At 45.9% G+C, this 22,524-nt stretch overlaps 3 protein-coding genes across 10 annotated transcripts in view; 2 read left to right on the plus strand and 1 right to left on the minus strand.

The window, feature by feature from the left end:
* The window catches only part of AARS2 (alanyl-tRNA synthetase 2, mitochondrial), a 17,593-nt gene extending 12,764 nt beyond the window's left edge, over positions 1-4,829 (minus strand). Inside the window, exons 1-8 of one of the 2 annotated variants that reach the window (XM_054821771.1) lie at positions 4,597-4,829; positions 4,150-4,338; positions 3,341-3,486; positions 2,343-2,537; positions 1,682-1,826; positions 1,086-1,231; positions 676-784; positions 43-81 (exon numbers count right to left, since the gene is read on the minus strand). In XM_054821771.1, coding sequence (XP_054677746.1) covers positions 43-81; positions 676-784; positions 1,086-1,231; positions 1,682-1,826; positions 2,343-2,537; positions 3,341-3,486; positions 4,150-4,338; positions 4,597-4,821 — 1,194 coding nt within the window. In that variant the 5' untranslated portion in view covers positions 4,822-4,829. The remainder of the gene's footprint in view (positions 1-42; positions 82-675; positions 785-1,085; positions 1,232-1,681; positions 1,827-2,342; positions 2,538-3,340; positions 3,487-4,149; positions 4,339-4,596) is intronic. The other variant, XM_054821772.1, reaches the window with a different exon arrangement.
* On the plus strand, positions 4,362-19,464 carry RNF8 (ring finger protein 8). Of its 4 annotated transcripts, none has more exons than XM_054821779.1 (8): positions 4,362-4,583; positions 7,816-7,944; positions 9,441-10,181; positions 11,226-11,288; positions 12,065-12,154; positions 13,324-13,431; positions 14,409-14,613; positions 16,422-17,807. In XM_054821779.1, exons 2-8 carry the CDS (start codon positions 7,876-7,878, stop codon positions 16,565-16,567), a joined length of 1,422 nt encoding a protein of 473 aa, XP_054677754.1. In that variant the 5' UTR covers positions 4,362-4,583; positions 7,816-7,875; the 3' UTR covers positions 16,568-17,807. The 4 variants fall into 4 exon arrangements, with proteins under 4 accessions (XP_054677754.1, XP_054677751.1, XP_054677752.1 ...); XM_054821776.1 differs by lacking the exon at positions 4,362-4,583 and adding an exon at positions 4,941-5,209 and having other exon boundaries at positions 16,422-19,464; XM_054821777.1 differs by lacking the exon at positions 4,362-4,583 and adding an exon at positions 4,941-5,209 and having other exon boundaries at positions 14,409-14,620.
* Positions 19,465-20,354: 890 nt separating this feature from the next.
* The window catches only part of CMTR1 (cap methyltransferase 1), a 28,213-nt gene continuing 26,043 nt past the window's right edge, over positions 20,355-22,524 (plus strand). Inside the window, exons 1-2 of one of the 4 annotated variants that reach the window (XR_008576543.1) lie at positions 20,355-20,528; positions 22,184-22,318. Coding sequence is in view for 3 of the 4 variants with exons in the window: in XM_054821774.1 (XP_054677749.1) it covers positions 22,189-22,318 (130 nt within the window). In the remaining variant the exon portion in view is untranslated. Of the gene's footprint in view, positions 20,529-20,855; positions 21,109-22,164; positions 22,319-22,524 lie in introns of those variants that run through there. The other 3 variants (XM_054821774.1, XM_054821775.1, XM_054821773.1) reach the window with 3 other exon arrangements.

The raw sequence follows: 22,524 nt of genomic DNA on the forward strand, positions 1-22,524 counted from the left end.
TGACAGACAGGGTTTCTCTCCAGGGGATTCCACTTTGCTCACCTGGTCTGCATTCTTTGTCAACTCTGGATAGGCATCTCCCTGTGAAATAAGCCTCAGTTAGTGACAACATCCTCAGCATCTTCCTCAGTGGATCTCACAGCATGCCACAAGCATTACAGAGGTTTCTCAGGCAGGTGCATGCAAAGGGAGCCCCAGCGCACAGCTCCAGGGACAGCAGCACAGAGGAAGAATTACACATGGACTTACAGCTGCTACCTCCTGGCTAGCTCCCTGTGACCTGCCTCTGCTAGCTCCTGCACAGCATCTCTTGGCAAACATCCATTTACAATAGGAAGAAAGCACTGTCTTAGGATGCTGTTAGTACTCACAGGGACCAATTTCAGATGGCTTTAACCAGATATGACAGGTTGGAAGCCACTGCCCTCGGGAAACAACAACGTGCACTTGCGTGCACTTGTGCTGACTGTACCACTGGTCACACTAGGCCCCCTCCCTCCCATCACAAATGATCAGGAGACAAGAGATTTTTACTGCTGCGATGCATAGCACCAGATACACCCTCCTGGAGCTCCTTCACAACGTTGTCTCCTGACAGTGTACAGGGAAGGAACATCGGGCTGAACAGGACATGTGTGATACTCTTTTTCCCCCAAGGCAGTAGTTTTTACTCACCAGCACTTCAACTACAGTAGGTACCAGGGAGGCCAGGAACCCAGGTGGAGCATGAAAGACTTCAGCGCAAAAGCGGACAGCCCTGCGCAGGATCCGACGCAACACCAGTCTGAAAGCAGGGCAGGATTCACCAGGCAGCCATGCGAGCATCTCTGCCCAGCTCCCACATCCAGCACACCCCAACCCACAGCTCCCCTGGCCTGGTCTATTCACACAGGTGCTCCCCACACTCTACAGCCATCCAAGAGTGAGCCTGCAGACTGGAACCTCTTCCAGGGTCTCACCTTCCTGCCTCCCCAAAGCTCACACACTCCCTATCTTGGGCCTGCACCAGAACCTCTCTCCTGAATATCTGGATTCCTTTCTAGACCTAACTCCATTCGTCCCATGCCATTTCCATATGTCCTTACTCTGCTCCAGAGAGGCCTGGGTAGATGCCATCGGTGATGCACACGCACAGGGTGCGCACATGATCCGCCACCACGCGGTAGGCCATATTCACATGCCCAACATCAGCATCCCCAACCAGACCTTGGTATCTGGGCCCCCTGTAGCCCTAGAAGAGAAAGTTAGGTGATAGATCAGCAGAAATTAATGGCTGCAGAAGGAAAAGATTAAACATAAGAGGCAGCCAGCTACACTTGACATCATGCTTCTCAACCAACTCTGAACCTTGTGCATCTAAGGTGTACTCATTAAATCTTTCCAGAGCATTATAGACCATGACTTCTGCACCTAAGACAGGTCAGCCAATACCCTTGCACTGAGGAATTTAAGAAACTTTGGAGGAAAAATGGATTTGCAGTGCCAATATCCCAGCAGAACTCCAACCTGGAATTCTCCCCAGTTTCACTAGAATGCTGCTCTGCACCTAGCTGGACATACCTCCTGTCTCAAAATACCGCACAGTAACACATGTAGAGAAGGCTGTACTATGGTAGCAGGCAAGCAGTCTGCATTCAAGGAACTTTTGCTTAGCTGTGACTCTGAGCAGAAGCACTGTCACCTTGTGAATGGCATCTAAGATGGGAGTGAAGAGATCTGTGTCGTAGTTGGAGCGTTTGTTCTGCAGAACTGTCACCAGCCTTTCCAGACCCATTCCTGTATCCACATGGTGCTGTGGCAAGGGAAGCAGATTCCCTTCCACCTCTCTGTGAGCCAGTCAGGAAAAATAAAAGGCAAAAGAGAAGCAAAGGTCAGTTCATAAGCAAAGGAAAGGAGCTGGTGAGTCAAAGAGAATGGGAGAGTGACAAGGGATGGAAACAACAGGTGACACAACAAAAGGAAGCTCAGGGACAAGACTAATAACAGCCTGCCTTGGCATTGTCAGACAGATGGACTCTGACCATGAGATAGTCAAGACAGACTATCTCTGAACAGAGGCCCAAGGCCGCCGCCTCCTTCTGCAGGTTTGTCTGGCCAGCTGCAGATCCCAAGAGACCTCTGGGATGCAGCAGTGAGGGAGAATAGGCAGCAGAGGTTGAAGGAGGACAGGACAAACAAAGCAAAGGGGACCAAGAGCCACACTGGACACATCTCCATAGCTTCCCTCTTGCTCCTGTACTGCCACCTCCTGGAATGCAGTGAGATGTCTGAGAACATACAGGTATGGTTTTGGAGTCAGACAAGGAGGAAAGGCTCTGGAGTTCAGACCAGATGCGTGGTACCTGCTGTACTGCATGAAGACCAGGTTCCAGATCTCCACTACATCGGGGCTGCCCTGGTTCACCAGTGCCGCAGCATTTCTGCCACCACCCACGTGGTCATAGTGGATCTCTGTGCAGGGACCACAGGGACCCGTGTCCCCCATCTCCCAGAAGTTGTCCTTCATTGGAAAAGGAAGCACGTGACTGGCAGGCACGCTGGAAAGGCAAACAAGAAAGGTGGCAGTGCTGGGGCATGCACACAAAGCACGCAGTAGCCTCGATCACAGAGAAAGTTGGAAGGCAGGAATCCATTCTTACTACTACAAACTCAATAAGCAAACACATTAGGATTCCTTTGCTTCTGTTCATACAGAATTACTCTCCTTAGTAGAAACAAGCTGGACCAAACCAGGTAGGATCTTACTCACTGCCCAGAACGGCTGGCAAACTCAGTCTGGCTCCTGCTGATGGAGATAGATTCTCCACTGGGTCTGTGGAGCTGCCTTCCTCCTCAGAGGGGATTCCAGCAGAGCCAAGACCTGATCACAGTGGGCAAGGCTGAACACCAACAGTGGCACAGAGCTGGCTGCCTTGGGTTCAAAGCCCACATACAGCCTGGAACAAGCTCCCAAAGCACAGCAATGCTCTCTGCAATGGCTTCATCCTCACACTGAAGCAGCCATTGCTAGCTTTCAGAGGAGAACACGCTCTCCGCAGCTCACGGTGGAAAGGAAGCAAAGGATCAGAGATCCCTTGCACACTTCCTCCAGGCCAGCCAGTCTTAGGTACAGAGCCCCCCAGACTGATAACATCTGAGAAACAGCTTAAAGGCCAAGAACCCCAGAGCACTCAGAGCTCAGCTGACTGTTAACAGCCCAAACAAACCAGAAATGAAATGAGTTTAAAACACAACTTTTGGCCCCTACATCTGATTCCCATCAACTGAAGAGCAAATGGGAGACTACGGAGACTGAAACGTCAGTGCTTGCTGCTCAGAACCCCTTCTCTAACACACTTACCCCAGGCGGAGCCATATGTCCCTGCACTCCTCATCTGCGCTCAGCCCCAAAGAGGGGTCTCCGCCAAAATAGGTGACGTAGAGACGATCTCTGGGGATCTCGTAGACTTCTGTCAAGAGCTCCCAGGCCATGCCGCATGCCTCCTCCTGAACAGGCAAGGAACATAAACAAAGCACAGTAAACCAGGATGCATAGCGATGCAGAAAGGCTCTTTAGAATGGCAGTCGAACACAAAAGAAGTTCATTTCAGCTGTTCTCTCCCTTCCCAATTTTAAGGCATATTGCAAAGAGCAAGATGAGGGTCAGGCGAGTGAGACAGCTCGCTGCTGCCTGTGGAAAACTGACATTCCTAAAATGTTAGGAGACCTTCAGGATCACAGCATGGTCTACACCCATGTGCTTACCAAGAGTTACATGGATTACTTCCTTTCCATAGAAAAAAATGTACTTATTAACAAAAAAACTAGCATCCTTTATCCTTCTTCCCTTTTCAAACTTTCTAGCAACAAGCATCAAATGAACTGCAAACCTCTTTTCACCATATTAAATGGTGAACACTAGCATTCACACAGAGAACTTTGATTTGAACGCGTTGCTCACAGCTTTGAAAGGCTGAGTGCTTTGAGAGTCTGCAGGGCACATTTAGTGATTCAGCCCACCAGCTGACTACCTCTGCTCCAGGCCACAGAGCTTCCAAGAAATAATTTGGAGCTTACCAAGATGCCTTCTGCTGTCTTACGGCACTACAGCACAGCTCTGAAAGAAAGGCCATATTTCCCCTTGGAGAGGGTGCACTCCTATTGCCTCACCTTAAAGTAATCCCCGAAGGACCAGTTCCCCAGCATCTCGAAGAACGTGTGATGGTAAGTATCTCGGCCCACATCCTCCAAGTCGTTGTGCTTCCCTCCCGCACGCACGCACTTCTGGCTGTTCACCACCCGCCGGTGCTGCGCCAGCTCGCTCCGGGGGTGCACCGTGCCCAGGAAAATGGGCTTGAACTAGAAATGGAGGCAGAGAAACACCCGCTATTGCTCGATGCCGCCCAGCGCTGGGGGCTGTGCCCGGGGCTCCTGACGCACGGGCGCAGCGCTGTGAGGCGAACGGGAGGGCAGCGCTGCGGTAAGCCCACCCCACCCCACCATGAAATGAGTCGCCCAAAAACAGGTCGCGCTCTCCCGAGGACACGGAGGCCCCGGGAAGGCGGTGGAGGGGACCGGCGGGGCCGAGCCCCGGGCCGGCAGAGGTGAGGGGAGCACCTGGTTCATGCCCGCATTGACGAAGAGGAGGCGCGGGTCGCCGCGGGGCCGCAAAGGAGCCGAGGGCAGGCGGTGGTGGCCGTGGCGCTCCTGGAAGAAGCGGAGGAAGGCGGCGCGGACCTGCCCCGCCGACGGGCAGCCAGCGGCCCCACGGTGGGGGCTGCAACACCCGCGCCACGGCACCGCCAGGAACAACCGCCGCCGCAACCTGCCGGCCGCCGCCATAGTGGCCGAGGGCGGAAGGCGGTGCAGCGGCTTCCGGAAGGGGCGGGGAGAAGGGCGGAGGCGGGAGGGGCCGATGGGATAGTGGAAGACCACCATGGGGCACGGTTGTTGAAGGGGTGACCGCAATGGCCCTCGCCGACTCCTAGAGCGCATGCGCAGCAGCCCTTCTCGTACTCCGGGCTCGATTAGTCTGGCTGTTGGGCGGTGCGCGGCAGCTACGCCGTCCGTTGCCTCGCGAGAGCGCCGGTGCCGCCGCCGCAGCAGCGATTGCTCCCGCCTGTCGCAGCGGGCGGACGCCATGGCGGCGCGCGGGGCCTCGCGCCTGGCCTGGTGCCTCCGCCGGGTCGGGGCCAGCGGTGACTGGCTCCTGCTGGAGGCCGGCACGCAGGTGAGCCGCGCCGGGCTTCCCGCGGGCTCCGGCCCCTCGGAAGGGGGCGGGTGGGCGGCCGAGGCACGGCCGTCGGTACCACCCGGGGTGGGGGACCGGGACCGGTGCCGCTTAGACCTGAGCTCCGTCGCGGCCTGCTCCTCCTTGGGCCCGCGCGGGGCAGGGCCCAGCGGCCGTCGGTGCGCTTTGTTCCTCAACGCGCTGCCTGGGAGAGAAAAGCCCCGCCCCGGTTAACGAGCAGCGGTTGCTAATTGCTGTTCGGAGGAGCCGGCCGTTCACCCCCGTGCACGCCCGGCCCCCCCCCCAAGGGCGGCTCGGTGGGGCGCTGCCCGGCGCTCCCACGGGCACAAGGGGGGAGCAGCGGCCGGGGCGGGAGCGTTTCAGCGCCGGTAACGTGCGGGGGAGCGGGGCGGCGGCGTGAGGGCAGGCGTTTGAGTCCCATTTGCCAAGTCGTCATCAACCGTTTTGTAACACGGTCTCGTTTTTAAATAGGAGTTGTTTGCGTGGCACGGTAATGTAAGGGGTGTGGGGGGGAATCCTTAGCCTAATCAATGGGGCGATGCCTTGGTGAGGTTAACAGCACGTAATGTACTTGAGTTTTGTGACTTTGGTTATTCAGGTGTAAACGAGGTCGTATTTTAAATCTATTTGAGTATGGTGTAGGAATAAGCCTTTTTCAATGTTCATATTTTGTAACTGAAAGGCCCCAGTGGGTCCTTGTACTCTTTCCCCTAAGCCCCACAGGCAAACACATGCACTGAGGTTGGGGTGCTGTAAGAGGATTGCTGTTCCACTGGCCGAAGGCAGGCGGTTTGGTGGTGTGTGTTCATGCTGTACCTAATCCCTTTGTGCTTACGCATTGCAAAAGGTGCCCCTCTTAACGTGTCTTTCAACGCTAGGCAGCTCTTTAAGCAAACATATAGTCTTGTTCCATTGTGAGTTTGAAGCTATGAGGTGTGCAAGTATGCTTCGTGAAGGACTAGAGTTAATATGCCTGCCACACGTGCAGCCAGGGCTCTCTTAATCGTGCGGAGAATCTCGTTCAAGATGTTATTATTGTGATTGTCTGCACAGTGCTCTAGCCCTTGTCGCAGGCAACAGGGGGACTGACGGCATCCCGGCACCGCAGGCTGGTGTTTTAGCACAGGCTGCTTTCTCTGGGGATTTAAATGTCAGCGCCAAACTGCACTGTTGAGGCACGGGGATGTGCTGTGGCCTGCCAGTGCTGCTCTGGGCAGCAGCGAGCTCCAGCAGGCGAGTGGCAACGCCTCAGCCCCCTGACGCGCAATGAACTTGGTCAAGGGGGAGTTTTGTGACTGGCCCTGCCTGGTCTTAATTGTGCCAGATGTCTGTGACTGAGTGTTAATAACAGGAGTCTTTATCCACCTGAGTCTTTGTACCTCTTACATATACAATCCAAGTTGACGTAATACTAACATATATGAAGCATGAAAATTTCCTTTCATGATTTCAGTTTGCTGCCTTACGTTTAGTTATGACGTGGGAGTCAGAGTTCTTGCTTTAAACTTGGATGGTACCTGCTCAGGTAATGTGTAGCGAATTAATTTTTCTTGACTGTCGTATCTTGCCATCTTGTAAGAATTGGAAGGTGTGATGCAAATGAGTTGGGATTGCAGGGGAAAGTAAGGGCAGCCTTCATTTCATGCATGAAAACTAGAGTGCGCTTTTATAATATTCTTCACTAGATTTAACTGTGGGCTTCTGTGGAAAGGTGTGTGTCCTTTTTCTGCTGTATTACATTGGATCCATGTAGTTGTCTAATTACATAATAAGTTGACTGAAAACTTGTGCAGTGTGTAGATGAATAAGACAAGTACGTATGATTATCAGCTCTTGCAAAGGAGGCAGTGGAGGGAGGGAGAGCAGAGCCATGCTTTAAATGGCAGCCTGCAATTAGATCAGATTTAATAAGACACTGTGAAACGGTATGATTAAATTATGTCCCTTCTTCCAAAGATGCTATTAGAGTTTAATCAGATTATTTGGATCACTTTCACTACTGGTTATAAACTGCATGTAGCTTAGTTCCTGAGCCTTAACATTGATGGTGTGATTTACAAGTGTTACACGTTTAGGGCACGGTTATGTATGCATTTTTTATGTGATGGCAATTTTCTGGGCTATTTTTTCCCTGCATCTTTTCCTGTTTACCGACAGTTGAACAGATGCAACTAGCAAAAGAAGGTAAGAAGTAATCTTGAGACCCGTGAACAATTGTACTGGTTTGAAGAAACAGTGTTTAGTTAGGTAATGAATAAGGTGGGACATGGATGGATTGAGAGTGACATTGAGCAGCTTTGCTGCTGACGAAGCTTTCCATGAAACTAAGGCTGTAACCTGCCTTAGAACAATCAAATTTTCCTCAGTGGGAGTGAAAGGCAATACTTCAAACTTTGTAAGTTTTCATTTTCTATCTATTCTTGAATTTAAATGCAAAAAAAAAAACCCCATGTTATCCTGAACTCTTTGGAAATAGCTATAAGATGCTAATCAAGATAGATTTCTTTTGTACTTGAATTGAAACCATATAAACTGAATTTACTGTTTTGTTTCTGATGGCAGTTACTAAACTACTTTATTTTTAGGTCACTATAGGCCGAGGATTAGATCTCACGTACCAGCTGGTGTCAAAAACCTGTCCCTTGATGATCTCTCGTAAGCATTGTGTTTTCCAGCAAAATGCGGAAGGCCAATGGACTGTCAAGGATAACAAGGTACAGAGACTGATTAAAGACCTTCTACTCTGAGATTCACTGAAGAGAATGCCCTGTTTGGGCTCAAACAATGTATGGGCTATGATATAATATGGTATAAGTGTGATAGAAGGTCTGTGGGAATGTGTCTTGTCTGTTGTGTGTTTCCAGCAGGAAGCTTCAGTCTGCTGCAATTAGGATGCAAACTGTATTGCTTTATGTAGATTTGTCTCTAAGTTGAGCATTTTTCAGACAATTGTAGTCTCGCCAAAGGCGCTTAGCAGTCTGTGAACCTGTTTTGTGTTACTCTCTTAAAAAAAAAATCCTATGAATTTTGGCAGTATTCAAAAGGATAATGTTCTTGTACTGCTAATGAAAGGGTAAGCTGATATTCCTTATTGTAGTGACACAATTGCTTTAATTGTAATCAACTACAGCAAGAATCTATTGTTAGAAAAACTATGCTTTGTGTTATGTTCAAACAAGTTTCTTCTGGAAGTACTCCTCAGCTGATTAGAATAAAGTGTTGACATCAGAGTCCTCAGCTACGTCTCACTTTGACTTCAGTAATCTGTTTTTTTATATCCTGATCTCTCCACTTTCTCATTCAGGCTGAAAATTAAAATCAAAAACTTGCTTTAAAACAGCACTGGTAGAACAGAAATGTTCAACATGTCGTGCAGATTTGAAGGATGTTTGAATCAAGAGCAGATTAGTCAGAAGGAATGGAGTGGCTACTATTAGAATTATACTGCTCTTAAACAAAATTCTGCTGCACTACAGTTTTTACATGATTGGAAACATCTATGGTAGATTAGCTGCTAACACTTCCTCTGTGTTATCGCTGCTACCATTTTGTCAAGTTGTTTTATTGAATCTCTTTGAGATATGTCAGTTGTTAATGATTCTGCAGTTCATCTTGAGCACAGATCAGTTTTGCTTTTTTTCAAAACTATTTCTTGAGCTAGTGTCTAATTTAAAAATCCTTTTTCTAATTTGAATATTTTCCTTCTTGTTTATATTCTCACTGTGTTTATGGAGAACTGTTTCTTTTTTTCTTTAAGCAGTATAAGCTATGCTCCTTTTTCTTTTCTAATTTCTTCTTGAATTTCAGGTGACATTAATTGTCAAGAATACTTACTGCAATATTCTGTGTTCTTGACAATGATCTTTTCTTCATATTGGTTAGTTCTTATTTCTGAAGCTTTTGGGCAGTTTTTTCCCCCCTTAGAGTTCATTCTTTTCCTTCTGCACAAGTGCAAGTATTAATGTTGTTCTTAGTGCTTGTGCACAAAATCTGTAATGCAGGAATAATGCATGGTAAATAATATAACGCCATAGCTGTAATAAATGGGACGCTAAGCCAATAAACTGGATATTGCAAGGTTTATTTAAAGAGCTGACTTGTTCTGGTTGCAACACTGAAGAGGTTAGATATGTTTACAGTTGCCAGAAATAACTTGCAGAGGACTCTGTAACTGCATATTAAATTTTGCTGATTCTCTATTCATTTGCAGAGTCTAAATGGAGTCTGGCTTAACAAACAGCGCCTGGATCCCTCAAAAGCCTATCCTATCGCTGAAGGAGACCATATCCAGTTGGGAGTGCCTTTGGAAAACAAAGAGACTGCTGAATACGAGTATGAAGTAATTAAAGAGGAATGGGAGAAAATCAGACCCTTTTTAGCCCAAAGGAATGACCTGGGGAAAGCTAGAAGTTCAAGAACTAAACGTAAATTTAGTTTGGAGGAATTGGAGACACCTGAATCAGAAGGCCCTTCAAACTCCAGATCCAAAAGAGACCGAGTGTCCTGTGAAAACGAACCTTTGGGTAAATCATGGGGAAGGGCAGAAGAGGCCAGACAGTTAACAGAGAAGATGGACGTCAAGCTGCCTTCCCCTGGACCAAGCGAGGAGGATGGCGGTCCAGTGCGTAGTAGCTCTGTCCACTCCGAGAAAGCCCTGTCTGACCCCCATAAAGACCAGAAAGTCTCTGGTCTTGCACAGTCATGGACTGGCTTGGAAATGCTGAGGAAAACTCTAGTAGATATAATGAAGTTAAAGGTCAAAGTGCAGGAGAAGCAGAGAGCAGTTCTGAATGTGAAGCAGAAGCGCAGGAAGTGCGCTCAGAAGGAGATCCAGGCAATGGAGCAGGAGCTGCAGGAGTTGCAGGACCAGCTATGCATGGAACAAGAGCATCATCAGCAGCAGGTGGAAGAGCTGGAGAGGACATTCTCTAAAGAGCAGCAGAAGCTAGAGGTATAATGGTGGTCATCTTTTTGGCCTGTGTCTTTTCAATTTTTATGGAATGCCTAATATAAGACATTGATCCAAAATAAGATACAGTGACACAAATAACATTTGTGTGAATTACTCCTGTTAATTGTCATGGAAGTATTTAATTTCCAGGCATGTGTACCAAAAGAAGGTGCAGAGACAGAAGTGATTTGGCTACATGTGGAATTAGGGAAAAGGCACAAAATAATTTTTTAAATTTTCTTACAAACACGTTCATTACAGCAAGATAGTAAAGCATTTCAGTTAGTAAAAAAGCATGGTTTTAAATAAAAATAATCAAAAGTCTCTGCCTGATTTCCTGTGGTTACAGAGCAATGTAAGTGTCAATTTCTCTCTAGTGTATGGCTGAATTAAAGCCCAGTTTGTGTGGCAAATCCATTCCCTTTCCAAGCAAGTGAATTGTTGTATGCCCTTTCAGATAACAAACTGAAGTCTTTCTACTTGAGTTTGCTCAAAATCTGGTTTAAAGGAAGTAAGAATTCATCTTGGAGTAAGTTTCATAATTTATCAGTTACTTCCTTTAAAGTCTGCTGCTAAAGGCAAGATACCTGTATCAGAAGTACAGGGAGTCTGGAGTTATGTGCTTAGGCACAAGGGGAAGTTCAGCTGGAGCTGTAGGTATGTCTGACCTCTTTGAGTGTGCTCAGAGATAGAGTTGCAGCTTTTTCTCATGTTTAAGTTGTTGCTGACCTCTTTGCTGCTATGAACATGCTGGTGTCTTTACAGCTAGAATATCATGGAGGTGTTCCAACTAGGTAACTGTAAATGATATATCCATTTTAACTCTTCACAGTAAACGATTGCTCTAATTTCTGTTTCACACGTGTAATGCTAGAGTGGGACATCTCAGGGTTTCCTGAAAGAGAGTGTTGTTTCTTTAAGCATATCCTCTAAAGAGAGTGTACAAAGTAGTAATTTTCTGTCCCTTACTTTCTTTATTTTTTTTTTTCTAAACCAGTTTTCTTCCAGCAAAAAGGTCTTGTTTTGTTTTTTTTGTTTCCTCAGGGTGGAAAGTGGCAACATGGGGAAGAGAATCTGAAGGAGCAACTGGCCCAGGTCCTGCAAGAGGCAAGTAGTTATGAGTCTTAAGTCAGTCTTATTGCTGTGGCCTCTTGGTAGAAGACTAGGATTTTGCCTCAGGTGCAAATTGGATGATCTTCACATATAGACCAAATTTCTGCCAGAAAGTGGCAGACCTCTCTTTGTGGGAGTTGCTATTTGCCAGAAATATGGTGAGAATATGCATTCAGATTGAAAGCATTAAGTAGCTGCAATCATTTGAATTTGGTCCTTAGGCTGGTGGGCTTTTTTGTGAGATCTGTCTGCTAGTTATCTGTTTTGAAGAAGTTGTTTTGGCAATTTTAACCAGATGAAAAAAACCTTACTCTTGGTTAGGAATGTTTTTGAAAGAGATTGTCACACACTTAGGCTTTTTTCCAAAAGGTCTTTCCTTTTGGAAAGCTCATCTGAAAACAGCTTCAGGTAACCCTGTGTACACTGACATACTTTTGCAATCCTTATGTGCCAAATACCCCTTGGTATGCAAATGTCTCAGGTGCACTCAAAATGGTAGCTGTAAAACCTAACTGAAAGGCAAGAGTAACCTGGGAGAGGGAATAAGAAGTACCGTGGCACTGGGAAGGTCATCAATAACTGTCACTACATTCCAATTTTAAGTTCAGGTTAAACTGCCTTAACACTCCAATTTATATAGACACGTGTTGCCCTTTTTAGGAGGGGATTAGGAGAGATAAGTATGCTGAACCTCATGATTATGGCCATGTATATTTAATAGGATAGCTGATAATGGCACTCTTATGATTTCTGGGATGGTATTGTTACAGCATCATGCTTTGATGGAAGAACTGAGCCGTAGTAAAAAAGATTTTGAGGAAATAATTCGAGCCAAGAATAAAGAACTGGAAGAAACCAAGGTAAGGAATAACTGAATTCTTAGTTTTATTCATATGTGAAACATGATATGCTGCAGCAGAGGAGATGGTTTATTTAACATTTGTCTTGACTGTACTTTGCCTCCTATAGTGAAAAACTCCTGTCTTTTGAGGTGGCAGATGACTCTAGTTTCCAGGATTGGGGGAGGGTACACCTTGCTCTGTCCATAAAGTAGTGTTGAACAGCCATTACTAGATCTTTCTCAATCGTAAAGAAAGCCTAGAGCACCTGAACTGTGTGTTGTGCAGGACAAGTGCGCCCATTCCACCCTTTCTTTAAAAAAAAAAAAAAAAAGGGGGTTTGAAAAGTGAGGTGCTTCATTTTCAGTTAAGAGTGCATTCAAGTAAAACTGCAGTGTTCCAGCAGTCCTACAAGGGAGTGTAGGACTGAAACAACATGGAATTTGAATAATGAATGAGATAAGCCACATTTCTTCCTGCCCTTGACACAAAGTGAAGAGTGCAAAATAATTAAGGAAGTCCATTCCTGTGTCTTACTCTTGGAAATTATCACATTATCCAGCTCTGACTGTTTGCTTTATGTTTGGTTGGGAGTTTTTTATGTCATCTTTGCAATCTGTTGCTGTTTCAAGTATAGCTTCAATTGGAAGAATTTCTTTGTTATTTTTAGAAGATAGAGCAGGTACCTAGGAGCCTAATTTAACTCTAAACAAAAAAAAAATTATTGGGCAGTTAAATGCAAGTAAATGGCTTAAATTCTTATGGTTCTTTTTATTTTTTTTAAATAGTTGAGGTATTTTCTCTGAGTGTTTTGCTCTTTACATCAGACATCGAAACAACTGTTCTGTTGACTTAAACCAAACTCGTGCTGGGAAGAGGTTGAAAGAGATTCTGAAAAGATTGATCCAGCTGGTAGTTTCTTTAGACTGAAGGGAATTTTGGTAATGGCTGCTGTTCTTGCTTGTAAGTTCTCTACAGTGGGTGGGAATATTCTCAATATGGTCATGACTACAAAGAGGAGAGGTTACAGGTCTGGGTGTATAATAGACACAGACTTGACATGTGGAGACTTGCAGTTGTATGATTTTCTACTTGCACTACCTTCCCCTGCACATGCACTTCCTGCCAATATTGTATTGCGTAAAACCTTGTTCTTTGTTGATGTGTGACCATATGTGCTTTTCCACTAGGAGGAAAAGGAAAAGGTGAGAGCCCAAAAAGAAGAGGTGTTGAATCAGATGAATGATGTGTTGGAGAATGAGTTGCAGTGCACGATCTGTTCTGAGCACTTCATCGAGGTATGTTTGAACTGGTATGGGTTTGCCGGTAAAGAAGAGACTTGAGAAGCTTCCCCTAGTTCTATTAAAGCAATAGTCAAGCTTATTTCTTTACTTCGCTAGTTTAACAGTCTCAACAGACCCACAGTGAGTTGTGGGTAAGGGTTGGTCCAGAAACCCATTCTGTCTGCCCTAACTCTTCTTCTGGGCAGCAAGTTCAGCTTTAATGTCTCTACCTGCACAGGGATGCATGCTTAATTCTAAGATGCATATCAGCTTGGAGCAGTTTTGGGTGTTTTTGAACTGGTGCTCTGAGCTGCTGCTGACAGCCTGCTTAGGGAAGAGTCATTTTGTGGTGGACCTAGTTGGCTAGGGTTGGACTGCTACAGGTTTAGATATAGGAAGATATAGGAAGAGGTAAGTGAAGGAAGGGGGGTGCAGTGTTCAGTCCAGTCCTGAAATGTTTCTATTGTTCAGATAAAGTCTTTCTTTGAGAAACATGCCTGCTTAGTGATAGGCTATGCCTGAAATGCAGACTGTTATTTCTGTTTGTGTTTCTCTAGAACTTCAGTTTCATTACATTCTCCTACAGGAAACCTGATGTGTTAGCCTTGCTATAATGACTTAAGAGCTAGCTGAAATTTTAATTTCTGGTTTCTCAGTAATTTCAGATGCTATTCTGCAGTATCTGAGTTTTCCATAATTTATCCTTTTCAAGTTGGGGAAATTTACAATAGAATTAATTCTTTTTGTCTGTGTGTCTGACTCGCTGTTATCTACAGTGAATCCATTAACCGATTTGTAAAACTTGTCTGCGCTCTGGCATGGGATAGTTTTTGTGTAACCCCTACAAAGGCTAGAGGAAGGGGCTTTGGGCTTCTCCCAGCCCCTTCCCTTATAGGAAGTGTTCATCTAATGTTTTTCCGACTTCAGTATTTTTTCTTGACAATGTTTGTGTGAGCATGCTCTGATAAGTATCCTTCCCTCAAATTCCACAGGCGGTCACTCTGAACTGTGCGCACAGCTTCTGCTCCTACTGTATCAACGAGTGGACGAAACGTAAAGTGGAGTGCCCTATCTGCAGGCAAGAGATCAAATCCAAAACACGCTCTCTGGTGCTGGATAACTGCATTGACAGGATGGTAGAAAAGCTGGATGTGGAAATGAAAGAGCATCGCCTGACCCTTATCAGAGAGCGGAAAGGTGAGAGGTGGGTGGATGTGGCATGATGAGTCCAATCTCTCATTCCATCTATTTTGTACAACTTTTTTTGGCACCTATATACCAAGGAGATGCTCAGGGAATGCAGCAGAAACACTAGAAAATTAATTTTAAGATATATTGTGTAACTAGCTTTACTGCACAGTAAAAGCAAATTAATAAAAAGTTTGGAAAATACTTTAGTATGATTCCACAGTTGAGCAGGACAACTTAACCGTGGTAAAGGTTACACTGTTTCAAAGAGATCACTAAATAAAGGCAAAACTATATAGATTGGGCCTTGGAAAATTTACCAGGCACGTTTTGATTAAACTATTGAATACGTTGTTGCAAAAACTCAGCAGAGCACTGCCTGATGAGAAACCATGAATTCTCTCCTGTGTGCTAGATTTATGTAGGAAGTCTGAAGGGAACATTGGTGTGTCATGTAAATGTATGGCTGAACTGGCAGTTGCTTTGCCATGTTAATTTTTGTGGAGTTAAAGCCACTGTGGCTTAAATGCATAATTTCTTGCCTAGTTGTAGCTGACAGACTGCGTGACAGCAATGGCTTTAAGTAAAACTCCAGTATAGGTTATTCCTCTTCTGCTTCCCTCTTCCAAATTTGTTTCTAGAGCACTTGACACTTGTATCTAGGTGCTGAAATGTAGAAGTCTTTTCTTGCTACCCCTGAACAAATTTCTATTGCTGTGTTCTCTTAAGTAATTGTCTTGTTTTCCTCGAGTGCATGAACCTTCATTTTGCAATGTGTCAAGCCTTTTACCTAATGAAAGGTGCTTTTGAAGTGTTTCAGATTCCCCATGGTGACATAGCATGACACTGCTAAGCAGTGTTAGTTCAAACCTGAAATTACCACCTGAGTTTAACCAACTTGGTCTGATTCCCTCAGGAAATGCTACGTTGCTCAGAGGCTGCCCGGCTTGGCTTTGTGAATTGCTTTCACCTCTGCAGAACTGACGCTGTTCTTGTGTAATATGCACATCTGCAGAGTATGTCATAGCACTGTCGAAGTGTCTCATCAGGTAGCTAATGGTGATTAGATGAAGTGGTGCCTTCATTGGAGTCCACTTTGCTTCTCTATGGTGAACCAGCGGTCTTCATGCTTGTTTAAACAAAAAGGAAATAAGCTTATAGCCTGCCTTCATATAATTAGAACATCTATCACATAAATGACTATTAATAGGCAATCATTTAGCTTCGCTATGACACGCTTTAAGAAGAAGGATGAATTGTTTCTGTGCAGTCTTTTTATTCAGTGATGGAAACATTTTGATTGAGACAAAGATAACCATGCATCTATTTAAACATGAATTCTGAAGAAGAAATCAGCTGAAAGAGAACTAATGATACAAGTGGCACATAGGAAGCTTGCACTCTTAAATGTATGGAGGTTTTGATGGGGCCCTACGCGTCCTGAACAAGTGTTAGTTGTTTGAGAGCTCCTTACCACATTTTGTTCCTTCCCTCTTTCTTACCTGGCAAGGCACTGTAATAGTTAGCCACTTCCATTGCCAGCTGTGTGCCAGTGAAAGGATGGAGAAAGTCTCCTCATCTGTGCTGTCTTAACAGGAAAAGGCATGTAGGAAACTTAAGAAAACAAACAAACAAAAAAACCCCCTGTGTTCTTTTCATGCTGAAAATTGAAAAGAAAAGGCCTATGCCCTGCAGCTTTGAAAGATCTATTGCAAGCTGACACTGAGAGGCTGGAAGTTTCAAAGAGAACTAGTAATTTAGCAGTGTTTGTGGGTACAGTGGTCACTAACTTTTGTATCTGTGTGTTTTGAATGCAGAGAAACAGAATGTGTTGGTGAAACCAGCCACAGACAATGACAGAAGTGTCATTTCTTCCATCTACTCCATCTTGTCAATGAGCAGTTGTGACAGTGAAGACTCTGAGGGTGATTCTTACTACCATGAACGCTACTACATTATCTAAACACTGTCACTGGGGACTCGTTTGCCTGTGTGCTGCCCGGAACCAGGCTAATGGTGTTTGGTTGACTACTGCTGGATGAGTGGACTGGACATCTAGAAGGATAGACTCTTTGAAGAGGTTGGAGCTGAGAACTAGCAGCATTTGGAAGAAGGACCTTATTTTTTAAATTAACGTACAGAAGCTTGATCTCCAGAACGAAATTGGGATTGTGAGAGAGCAAGCTGCTGTTATCCTAGATGGTTGACATACAAAACCTAGGCTTCCATGATCGCTTGTGACCTATTTGGTGTAATGTAATAGTTTGTATGCATCACTGCCCTTTCCTTAGTGAATGACATGTTTAAATGTGTACATCAGCTTCCCTTATTTCAGGCAGCAGAGGGAATGGCCTGAGCTATTTGAGAACTTGGCCATCCCCAGCAGCAGGCAGGAGTGGTATATCAGGAGCAAGTGCCAACGTGGGTTTTCCTCTTGAATTTCATATGGCAGCTAGAGTCGTCCCAGGCCTCTGGCAGTAAAGGTAACAAAGGGCGGGTTATGGACCCTGGCAGCCTTAAGTGCTTACGTGCATTGTAAGCTGAGCTGCTGGCCATCCGATTGCTCTGTTGATGTTACTCGTTTTCTGTTAGATAGGGATGGAGAAGATTAAATCTTCCAGAATTCCTTAGCTGGTGATCTTTTCCTGTAGTATCTTTGGTTGGTTCCCTCTTCAGGCTTTTGCATAAAGGGCTTTAGAATTGGGAACCAGCACATCCAGAAGTTACTAGCAATGACTTCAGAAACAGATATAGCTCTTGTCAGCAGCAGAGAGGAGCCTCTGCCTCTTCAGAAGTGCTGCCATCTGAATTAGTGCAGTGCCCTGTTGGCAGGGTAGGAAAGCAGCATCCGTAGGCAACTACAAGGCACCAAAGAAAGCGTTTAGTTTTATTGTTTACAAAACACTGCTGTGAGCTGTGGGTTGTACTACCCTCACAGCGAATCACCCATCCCTAAGAGACTGAGCAAGTCTTGCCTCATCCTATCACAAATTTGTCTGTGAAGTTCCGTTTTCAGTGGCGTATGCTTTTGACTTAGCTGTTACATGGAAAGGACTGTTTTACACTGTGAGAAGAGGGTGGGGGAAGCCCTTCTCATCTGTAATATTTCTTTGGCTATTTGTATGTACTTTCTTGTTTCTATGTTTATTTTGTTTAAGAAGGAAAATATAAATCCATTTCTGCAGTAGTCTTCCTTGGTGCAACCACTGAGATGAATGTCTTTCTCTTAGTTGTCTTAGATTTTCTTTGAGAAAACACAGACTATCTCATTTTAATGACTTTGCTTCATGTTTTGATTGCTGCAAGCAGCATGACTATTTTAAAGTTATTTGAAAGACTTGTGTATTCAGGAATTGATAAAAGATAACCCAAGTCTTCAAGCCTGTGGCTACCCTAATGGTAATTTAGTAGATAGAATCATACCTCTTATCTTCTTCCTCTAAAGAAAGATCCCATTAAGAAGGTGCATGAATGATGATGCTGTCCTGGGGAAGTAGTGCATTCTGACAGATTTGATTGGTAGGCCTTTAAACAGGGAAGGTAGGTCTGATCTGCGGGACAGGCAACTTTCTAAGTCTTAGTGTATGGTTTATCTTGTGAAGGAGCCATTACATCTTGAATTTTCCTCTTTCCCTTTTAATGTTCATTTTCTATATGGGCTCTTGAAAGTTCCTTTTGTGAATATATGCTCTCTAGGACGTCTGAGAGAAGAGGGTTCCTCAGAACGCATGTGTGGTAGCCTGACATTGGAATGGGCGTTCCCAATGAGGAGTATGAGGAAAATACTCTGGTTCCTTAGGACTGCAAATTCTTCTACTGTGTATCTCTTCTATGTTGCTGTGCTTTTTTTTTTGCTTGTTTCCTTTTGCTAAATATATTTATTTTGTTATGTTGGTGTTTATGCATATTGCAGAGAAGGATAATGCTTCTCCTAGCAACAGAGTAGTTCTTTGGTGTGCTTTCTGACTGTGTCATCTTTTCACTAGAATTTGAAGAACGTAAGTGGTACACCAAACCTTTTCCACTGTTACCAGTAGGTACGTAGTGCGTAAAGGTCCAGGGAGAGAGAGAAGTTAAGGAGTAACAAAAGCATTTCACTGACAAAAGCAGACCTCTCAGTTCGTTCAGTTCCTCACTGAAACTGCTACCAGATAAAGAGCTGATGACTAGACATACTGAAGTATGAGCTTCTGGAAAAGATGCCCCCATTTCTAATACTCCTTTGGTCTAAGGTCTGGATCCTTTCTTCTTCTTGATTGTACATCTGAACGTCCACTCTCAGATGTCATGCCCTAAACTGTTACCTGTCTTGGGATGGCATCAAGCTACTTCAGTCTGGCATCCAGGATTTCGGTTACAACTCTGAGCTAGTCACAGTTGATGCAGATTCAAAACTTGCTGCTTTCTGTTGGGAGATTGCTGTCATGTAGTGGGATAATCAAACACTTTCAGAGCAATATATTGCTTATCAACATCAGCAGCAATAGCTGGGATGGAGTGTGAATGGGTTACGGAACAGGACTGTCGCAGAGGGACGGTGCGCTGTTTAACTCCTGCAGATCTATGGATTGCACGATCAGTCTGACACATGCTGTCTCTCACACATTTAATCTACTGTGTTAGTGCTTGGTGAGCCTTAGCAACAACTGTCATGTAACTTTGCAGAGGATGTAACAGGCAAGTTAATAATTCAGCCTTCTCCCCTCCCCCCAATTTAAGTGTTTTTTTTTCCCAAAGGTGCTCTGGCTAGTCAATGTTTTGCTTCCTGCTCTTATTCCTTCTTCCCTCCTGCCAGTCCCTTTTCCTGTAACTTCACGTACTTAGACACATACCTTACAGCAACAAGGTAATCATAAACTATGCTTCCCAAATAGTATACTCCTCTCCCTTGGTGCCACTGTGTTAATTTTGGTTTTAAAGATTAAGCATCCATGCCTGTGTACTGAGCTGCATGCCCCTGGGTTTCAAGCTTAATGCGAATTACAAGAGCTCAATTAGTGCCTGAAATCCTTATGACAAATAACCTCCCGACATGACAAATAACCTCTTGGCTTTTGTGTGAACAGCTTTATCATTGCTGGCCTTACATAAACCTGGCTCTGCTCAACAAAGCTGTAGTTAGTTAATGGTGAAGTGTCTAGTGGTGAGCAGGCTATTCCCCTCATTTCTTCGGAAACCTGGGCTGTCTGCAGGAGTGATGATGTTTACGGGCAGCGCAGGGCCCTGCTGCCTGCAGTCACCGCTGAGGTGGAGTGCTGTCAGCTAGGTCTCCTTCAGAAGCACGAAAAAAGCTGTTTTTCTTAGAAAGTGCCATTTTTTTAATGCAGTGGCTGAATTATTTGTGCGTTAACACACTATATACTTCTTATATACAATATGTTTACAAAATGCATATATATATATAACATTTTACATATAATTTTAATATATTTTCATCCCTGTGCGCCCTTACCTCACCTCTATCGGGAAGGACTGAGCGAGCTGGGCCCTGCCCGTGGTCCGCGTCCCGCCCCGCTTGCAGCAGGCCGGGCAGGGCAGGGCAGAGCGGACCGGCCCAGGCCCGGCGGCGGGAGGGGGCGGCCCTGGCGGCCGCCATGCCGCTGCACCGCCGGCGTTGCTTAGCGACCCGAGGGGGCCTTGCGGAGGGGGCGCCGGGACCACTTCCGGGTTGAGGCTGCCCGCGGCGCGCCTGCGGGAACGGGCCCCTCGGTGCCGGCGCGGGCGGTGCGTCACTGCCACGCGCCGGCGGGCTGGGGAGGACCCGCGGGAGGGGGCGGAGCGGGGGCGGTGACGGCGGCGGCTCCGAGCGCGGAAACGAAACCGCCGGTAGCGGCGCAGGAGGGGGACCGCATCTCCCCTCGGGACGCGGAGCCGGCCCGAGCAACTCGCCTGCCCCCGCTCCGCTTCCTTCTTCTCCTTCTTCCGTGAGTGCCGCCCGGTCCGCCAAAGCCGTGTCCGCGGGCTCCGGTCCCGGCGCGCGTGTGCGGGTCAGCGCGGGGCGCGGCCGCCGGCAGCTTCCGCAGGCTCCCTGCCGCCTGCCCTCGCTTGGGGGGGGCCCGCGGCTCGGCCCGCTGCCGCTTTGCGTGGCCTCTCGTACCGGCCGCGGGGGGGAGGGGGGCTGCGGGGCCTCGGGGCGGCCGGTGCGACGTGAGCGAGAGGCTGGCTGAGGAGCGGCCCGCAGGCTGCCGTGTCAAACCGGGAAAAGCCGTGCCCGTAAAGCGGCGGCGGGGCGGTCGGAGGGGCCCCCATCGTCCCTTGCCGGTGGCGGGGTTGTGCTGCAGGGGGAGCTTCCCCTCACGGCTGCCGAGGGCCGGGGGTTCCTTAACTGGCAGTTAATTCGGCGTAGTTTGAAATGCAGCGGGCAAGCAGGTGCGCTGGGGGACCGTTAGGAGGGTGGGGACGGCGAGAGGACGCCAGCAGCGGTGACCTGAGAGCGCCTTAGCCTAATAAGAGGCTCTCTGAGAAGAAATGGAAAATTGCTCTCAGTCGGTTGGAGATAACCAAGTAAGGAAAAAAAACCACCAAACGAAACCCCAAACACCACCTTAAATTGCGCAAGAGCAAATAAATATGAGTTGGCTGAAAGTGAACTTCTGGTGGAAGCAAAAAGATGTCTTAGCCATAGCGCAGTGAAGTTGCGGGGTGATTTTGCAGTCAGAGTTGTGGGGGTGAATAAAGGAATTGGTTTTAAGCTGCCCTGTATGTGTTCATGGAAATAAGTTTGATAACAGAGGCTTAGAATCAGTGACCTGGGGCATCTTTTTCTAGCTCAACGTTCTTATCTAGAATAATAAACACCAATAGGTTTTTATTGCTTTTTATCAATAACAGGGAAGTTTAGCTAGTGCTCTAAGCATCTATGCCTTTTAATTTTCACCTGCTTTCCTGTTTCTTGGTTCTTGTCCTCTGGAGGCCTTCGCAGCTGGTTTCTATTAACTCTGCCTTAAGTGTTAGTCCTTCTTCTGGGTTTATGCAATGTTTATCAGCCACAGCCAGAAGTTTGATATCTTGCCAGTGATTTCTGGTGAAGAACACAAACACCCCCCCAACCTGAGCACATGTATTTAGTAAAGTTCTGCTATGGAAGTCATGTGGGAAAGCTCTTTTATTAATTAACATTTGCAGAAGAGAGGCCAGAGGTGTTATGAGTCTCTTGTGAGAAATTGGTTTCACCTCGCATGTTCACCATTAGGTTGATCTTATTTCCTCATTTGTGATGTGTTTGGATAAAATGAGCCCTTGATTCAGTAGTAGTAACCAACTGTCATATATTTAAGTGCTGACATCTGGGTTGGCTTCATCTGTTACTAGCATTAATGGTAAATAGGTTGTAGAAATTATTTGAAATTCAAGTCATCGGTAATAGGGAAGCTTCTGCATAGATTTTGTGTTTGTTTAGTTAGGCTAGCTGTTAAAAAAGTTAGATTCAAAAGAAGCCAATACTTTTTTCTCAGCTTAAGTTGAGAAGCATAATACAGAACAGTCCATAAAATTATCCATGCTGCTGCACCTTACTCTTCAGCATGCAGGAGAAAATTAATTTGCTTAATGTTTATCAAGTGTGATCATCTTCTTTCAGCAAAAATGAAGAGAAGGACAGAACCTGAATTTAGCAGCCCCCAAAAGAAGCAAAAGAAGAGGATAGAAGACTTGGGATTAACCCTCAGTTCTACTTCAGATGACGAAACTCAATTTAGTAATCATACTACTCAGGGTAAGGTTGGAAATAATATGCTGCTGCGGGGAATCTAAATAATAACTAGGAATTGAACCTACATCTGTTAAATCCTAATTGATAGCCTGAACCTCAGGGGCATACTCTCTCTTTAGGCGAAAACCTACGTTATTTCTGTTCACAAACTTGGATTGGTGTGAATTTTTTTAGCTTTTTTAAAATCTCACGTAAACCGTTTGGTCTGG

The sequence above is a fragment of the Grus americana genome, chromosome 3, assembly GCF_028858705.1.
Source record: "Grus americana isolate bGruAme1 chromosome 3, bGruAme1.mat, whole genome shotgun sequence".
Classification (NCBI taxonomy): domain Eukaryota; kingdom Metazoa; phylum Chordata; class Aves; order Gruiformes; family Gruidae; genus Grus; species Grus americana.

Coding starts and splice junctions, on each gene's coding strand:
- RNF8 (XM_054821776.1), top strand. CDS start 4,973: ATGCGCAGCAGCCCTTCTCGTACTCCGGGCTCGATTAGTCTGGCTGTT. Junction 10,182..11,225: donor AAGAGCAGCAGAAGCTAGAG/GTATAATGGTGG, acceptor TTGTTTCCTCAG/GGTGGAAAGTGGCAACATGG. Junction 12,155..13,323: donor AAGAACTGGAAGAAACCAAG/GTAAGGAATAAC, acceptor CTTTTCCACTAG/GAGGAAAAGGAAAAGGTGAG.